This window comes from Vollenhovia emeryi, unplaced genomic scaffold, assembly GCF_000949405.1.
Source record: "Vollenhovia emeryi isolate VEMERY1.0 unplaced genomic scaffold, V.emery_V1.0 DF939494.1, whole genome shotgun sequence".
NCBI lineage: Eukaryota > Metazoa > Arthropoda > Insecta > Hymenoptera > Formicidae > Vollenhovia > Vollenhovia emeryi.
In genome coordinates, this window is record NW_011966872.1 from 46,446 (window position 1) to 53,347 (window position 6,902).

The 6,902-nt window shown below is 50.4% G+C and overlaps 1 protein-coding gene across 1 annotated transcript; it reads right to left on the bottom strand.

Annotated features, from left to right (window-relative positions):
- Positions 1 to 4,937: 4,937 nt before the first annotated feature.
- Positions 4,938 to 5,653, bottom strand: LOC105557413. The gene has a single exon (XM_012004659.1). The coding sequence runs from the start codon at positions 5,650 to 5,652 to the stop codon at positions 4,939 to 4,941; it is 714 nt and encodes a 237-aa protein (XP_011860049.1). The 5' UTR covers position 5,653; the 3' UTR covers position 4,938.
- Between the last annotated feature and the right edge of the window lie 1,249 nt (positions 5,654 to 6,902).

The window sequence follows — 6,902 nt, forward strand, 5'->3', positions numbered from 1 at the left end:
GGCAACCATCCGGAAGCCATGACTAAAGAAGATAACAGCCGCGAAAGCCTGAAAGCCAAAATTAGATACTTGTCCGACTTATTTCCGATCCTTCCAAGCGATTCACCGCATTAGTAAAATAAGATCTTTTCCTCCTTTCCTCCCGACGGCCCTGGAGCTGAGCATATTCGGCAAATAGGAGGAACGGAGGATTCATTTTGCCGACACACAGCACGTCAACACCGGAAAAAGAACGCCAACTCTTCCAACCGTTAGTCGGAACCGCGCGTCTGACTAAATACCGTATTTATTCGCGTAATAAATAGTACCCGCCGGAGTCCTGTCCGGAATCCAGAACCGGGAAGAGTTGAGCTTCGTTACAGTGTTAATTGTAGAGATAATGGAGGAGGAAGACAGGGAAGAGATTCTAGAGAGAGCGGATTACTTAAGGGTGAAGTGGCTGTTAAAGGTAGACAAGGACCTGAGTATGGAGGAGAGAAGGACAAGATGGAGGATGATAGAGAAGGCGAAATTGGAAAGGTGTAGGGGCAGAGTGGTGAGGGTGGAGAATAGGAGAATGTGGGTGGACGGGAGAGAGTGGAAGTGGGTAAAGGGGGCAGAGGAGGGCGAGGGGGAATGGAGAGTACCGTAAGGAGCAGGAGGGTTTACGGTTTAATTAAGAGTTCACTGTTGTAGGTAAGGAGAGGGAGAAGGAGGACAGAGATATACAGGAGGAGGAAAGGATGAAAGAGAGAGGACGAGAAAGAAGATGGAGGAGAGATACAGAAGGAGAGAAGAATGGGAAAAGAAGAAGAAGGAGGAGAGAAAGGACGCAGGACAGAGGAAATGGAGGATGGTATAGTGGGTGGGACGAGTGGGAGGGGGGCAACAGAGTGTAAAGGTCGCCTATGGCCAGGTCGCGGAAAATGGGGAAAAGTGATGGAAAGGGTTCGGGAACGCTCCCTGAAAAAGCGCCTTGTAGAGCCCGAAAGGGAGAAACAATAAACTTCATTATTATATATTATATAATTTTGCAAAAAGATAGAGTAACAAAATATATTCAGTTGAATTGGAGCTTATACTTGGTGCTTTTTTACCTTTTTTTAAAGAGGTAAGTTTTTTATTAACTCTACGCGCCTGTTGATACCTGCAGGAAATGCGATATACAGGGCTCGACAACATTCAATCCTTTCATAGATTTCCTGAATGTATTTACTTTTCGATTTATCGTCCGCTTCTTTATAGTGCGATGCGCCATAGATTCTATTCAGTTCCCGTCTAAATACTCGTCGATTCAATGTGCATTTCCATAACTCTTCGGAGGGAAACTCAGATTTGAATTCAGCTCTCCGTTCTATGGAGAGATTGGTCCCACGTATGCCGAGTTCTCGATCGCGTAAAAATTGTACCGGCGAGATCTGTTTCACACGCGTCGATGTTTCACTGTGTCGATCTCTTCCTTCAAGTCCCTCAAATACGCCTTTCAAATACCGATCTTTATAATTTTTCACCACATTTTTCAATGGTACCAAATTGTTTGTATTGTATTTACCCACATAAAAGGCATATTGTTACTTATCAGTCACTAGGCAACTCTTCAGCCATTATACATTCTTATTTTTCCGCTTCTTGTTATCTACTGCGGTCTTGCACGTTTTCAGACCGATTTTATACTTCAATTTGTCTTTCTCTAAATGGTATTATTTTCAAATCCTATCGACGCTGAGTTGGATCATCTTTCAGATGCATGCAGCTGCCGGACATTTAGTCGGCGCTCGCTCGAGTCATCTTTCAGAATCGCATAGCTGCTGATTTTGATTAGCCAGCGCTAATGTTATCCCGAATATCTTTGAGATATATGATACAAATAGATTCGTATTTTTTCTCAAATGTTGCATTTTTACACGTCTTCCGTGATATCATCGCAACCGTTCTAAGATTACATACATACTAAGATTTTCCTGACGCGTGCTCGAGATATGTTATCCTCAATATCTTTGAGAAATATAATATAATATAAATGGACATTAAAATTTTTGTTACCGCAGCTGTACATTGACACTATTAAAAATGAAAGATTTGCATTTTTTGTGTTTTATGACTTCACCGTTGAAAAAAAGTGGTGGGGGATCTGTATTTAAATCAGATCTGGCATAGAAATAATATCTCAGTCTGTAACGACGTGCGCATAGGTTGCGCCATAGGTAACGGCGTATATGCGTGCTGCCCCCCTTCCGAAACAAACGCGGCGTGATCGGAAGTGCGTGGGGGACAGAGCCTAACAGTCGCACGGCGTAAGTTGGCATTGTAAGACTGGACTGGACTGGATACAGATCGTCCCAAGAGACAATAAAGACGTAACCACGGCGTGGATAGAGATCATTCACCCGAAAACGAACATGGTCCTTCGAGCCGGATTAGAGCCTCTTGTAAAGTATTGAATCTCCAACAAGACGTAAGATATACGCGGAGATCAAGGCCGTCGACAAAGGGTACGGTAAGAATACAAGTGGTAGCACACACATAAAGTAAGTAATTCGAGGTGAGTCATTACGTCACTAAAATGGAAGAAAGGATTAAGATTCTCGTACAAAAAAGGACTTCACTGAAAGCACAGATTACCAATTTAACTAAACTTATCGGGAAAGGTAAAGTAGACGAAACATTGTTAAGGTTAAGAGTCAATCGTCTAACCGAGTTATATCACGCGTATGAGGTTTATAATGACGAGCTCGTGGTACTTGAGCCTAACGAGGGGCACCAAACGGAATTCGAACACATACAAGAACGTTTCTATTCGTTATCGGCGAGAGTGGAAAATATTGCGAACGCGAAAGAAACAACGCACGCGAGCGAAGGTTCGTCGGACGAGAGAACACAAGACGACGGCACGGGCGTCACCCCCCCCCCCCCGAACAAAAAACGAAGAATCAGATTACCTGAAACGCCCATGCCGACGTTCGATGGCGCATACGAGAATTGGCTGTTCTTAAAAAACGCGTTTCAGAATATAATAGGTTCGCAAAACGATCTTACGGATGTTGATAAATTGCATTATCTGAAATCCGCGTTAACCGGGGAAGCAGCCAACAAGATAAAGATTCTGGCCGTTGACGGAATGAATTATACTAATGCATGGAATCTGTTACGGCGCTCTTACGAAATGAAACGAATATTGATATCGCGACATTTAGCATCTACTCGTATTATGAACTTGCCGGCGCTGGACAAAGAAACCACGAACGGTTTGTCCAAGCTCGCGGACGACACGCAACAACACGTCGCGTCTTTGAGTGCGTTAGGCGTTTCAATCAGGTCCGAGGTGGTCATGCATATCTTAGAAAATAAATTACCAAAAACTACATTGGAGAAGTGGGAAGCAACTCTAGACAGAGACGAGTTTCCGAAGTTAGATTCAATGTATGAATTCTTGTATAAGGCCGCGGTTTGCGCATCGAGACGCGAAAGGCTAAAAACAACGGAACCGGAAAAGGGCGCGAGCGAACCGAAAGGGAAATACAGATACCTAAAGAACAAGGCATTCATGCTAAGTACGTCACGCAATTGCATAACATGCAAAGGTAAAAGACATCCTCTTTACTTGTGTGACAAATTTAAACAGTTACCAATACCCAAGCGCATCGAAGTAGTAAAAAACGCTAAAATCTGTTATAACTGCTTACGCTCGCATATAGATCGGCTCGCAGATTTTCGAATTGTTTATTTGCCAAAAAAGGCACAATACGCTTTTGCATCTCGACGGGTACCCAAATACGAGTAAACCGTCCGAGACAAAAATGTAAACATTCAGGCCGCATGACTATCAATACCGAGTGACGATATCATGACGAACTTTACACTGATATTACAAAAAACGATGCCGCAATTATTAACTAGCGCATTGGTGTACATTCGCGAAGAGAATCGAAGTATCAAATGCCGAGCGTTATTAGACACGTGTGCAAGTACAAATTTCCTTTCCGACAGATTAGCAAAGCAGTTACGTACATCCATGGTTAGACATTCAACGACAATAGGCGCGATCAACGCAATGAATACTGTATCGACAAGCGTGATACAGATCACAATACAATCAATATATGACGAATTTAGCAAGGATCTAACATGCTTAGTTATACCGACAATCGCAGATTCAGTCCCGTCCGAGATTTTTCCCCGGAATTCTATCAAAATACCAGCAAATATCAGACTTTTTTTTACCCGGTGGAAATCCTCATGGACCGTCACCCCTCAGCCCGCTGGGACGGGGAGGGGTGGTGTGTGGGACTCATCTCCCTGGTCCCTGGGCAATTGACAACCCATGGGGCCAGTAGTGCAACGGACGCCTACCGCACTAAAACCACCGGGGGTGGACTTCTCTGCACTTGATAGGGCCACCCGGGAACTGTGACACATTACTTTCGGGTGGCCCCGTGCCGCGCGTGACTTCGCGATCCACGTGGCCGTACTTAGACTCCGGCCCGGCCCTGATAAGGGCCGTTCTCCTCCTTTTTTAGCCCGGCCCTAAGAAGGGCCAGCCTCCTCCTTCGCTTAGATTTGCGGCGGGGGTGCCACCAGGCCCCTCGCCGCGTCCCCTAGTTGTTGGTGGGGTCACGGGTCTCCAGCCCGTGCCCACCCCCATTCGGTTCTATACCGCCTTTTCTCCTCCCCTTTTAGTCGCCTCTTACGACAGGCAGGGGCTACCCCGGGGCTATTCGATAGAGGCACCCGTACCCCACAAATGGACCGAAACGTCTCGTCGCACCGTTGTGGTGCCTATAGCCATATAGTTGGCCAGTCATCCTCACTCATCGCGGGGGAGGGAGTACGGCTAACCATGACGGTCCACCGCTCCCTCCCCGCGTTACCTCCTATGGCCTTATAGTTGGCCAGTCATCCTCATTCGTCGCGGGGGAGGGAGTACGGCTAACCATGACGGTCCACCGCTCCCTCCCCGCGTTACCTCCAGGCCCTGAGATGGGCCGGTAGTCGGCGTGCACCTCTTCTGGGCACGCCTACTCCACCTTGTTGGGATCCAGCAGGGGGGTCGGCTTCCCCCCTTCGGATTCGCTCAGCCTCCTCCTTCTGCAGCATCACATGCTCGCAGAAGGAGGAGAACGCCTTCCAAGACACCTCTCTCTCCGTGATGGCTTTGACGACCATCGGGAGAGAGAGGTCCGCACCAATAATATTGGAGAGGGCTCGGCGCTCGTTTGCCCACGCTGGACAAACTTCCAGGGTGTGCTGCGCCGAGTCCCTCTCCTCGTCACAGTGGTGACACTGCGCGGTTAATTCGCGCCCTATCCTGTGCAAGTACTCACCGAAACAGCCGTGTCCGGTGAGTACCTGCGTCGTCCTGTAGGACGCCCGTGCCCATGAGCGGTTGAGCCACTCGTCAAGGCGGAGGAGGATGGCTTGGACCGTGCGCTGGCCTGCGCGATTTGGCTCCCCGAGCCAGGTCCGCCATTCCTCCCTCGCCGCCCTCTTTATCTGGAGGCTGAGGAGTCTCCTCATCCTCTTCGTTACCGGGAGCCCCCCGGCTTTGAGTCCTGCGACGCGCTCATACGTTTGAGCGTGTGCTGCCGCCAGGATCTCGAGGGGGGGCATCTCGGCCACCAATGAGGCTGCCGCGTGGGAGACCGTACGGTACCCCCGTATCGCCCTGATAGCCATGCTGGGTTTTACGCAGCACCGCAGCCGCCTTTTTATTACCAGTCAGGGCAGATGACCAAACGGGGGCACCGTACAACGCAATCGAATTGGTCACGTTTGCGTAAAGACGCCTCGTTCTCCCACACGGTCCACCCAAGTTGGGCATTAGGCGCGAAAGTGCATTCGCAGCGCCGTCCAACCTGGGTATCAGCCTCGTGAGGTGCTCCCCAAACCTCCAGAGGCCGTCTATGTGGAGGCCCTACTTTATATATATAATACTTTATATGGGCCCCCACCTGGACACGGGCGTCTTCTACCTTTAGCTCGAGCGCTGGCGGTGGCCCCCGCGTGCCGTCATGGAAGAAGACCGCTTCTGTCTTCTTCGCAGCAACGCGGAGGCCTAATGCGCTAATGGCGCGTACCGTGCAGGCCACTGCAACATTTGCGGTCTGCAATGTCTCCTCCCAGTCCTCCCCATTGGCCAACAGCAATGTGTCATCCGCGTAGCACACCATTGTGCAGCCAGTCGGGAGGGCAGTCTGCAATACCCTGTCGTAGGCGACGTCCCACAGGATCGGCCCCAACACCGATCCTTGTGGGACACCGCAGGCAGCGTTCCACTGCCTGTGTTCTCCATCCCTGTCTCTGCAGGAGATATACCTCCTATCGAGGTAGTCCCCTATTGCCCTCCTTAGGTAATAGGGGACCCTACGGAGCGGCTGGACGAGGGTTTCGTCCGGAGGGTGGTGCAGGCCCTCTTCCCCGATATTTCAGAGGAGGACGGGGGCCCACCCTTCGAGCCGGGGGAAGACTCCCCCGACTGGGACGATTCCCTGAACGTCCAGCCGGAGGAACTCTGGACAGCCGTGGCTAAGGGCCTCAAGGGCAACACAGCCCCGGGCCCTGACGGCCTCCACAAGCGGATCCACGCCCTGGCAATGAATGTCCTCGCGGAGGAATACGCGCGCTTGTACAGCGCGTGCCTGAGGAGAGGAGTCTTCCCCCCGCGGTGGAGGAGTGCCACGCTGGTACTCCTCCCGAAGGAGGGGAAAGACGCTTCTCTCCCGTCGGCGTATAGGCCAATATGCCTTCTGGACGAGGTCGGTAAGTTGTTTGAGCGAGTGCTCGTAAACCGCCTCGTACAGCACCTGTCCCAAACGGGCCCCGACATAAGCGGGGCCCAATATGGGTTCAGGGAGGGCCTGTCCACGATGGACGCGATCAAGCGTGTCCAGGCCCTCTGAAGAGGCGACGTCCCGGGGGGGGGGGGA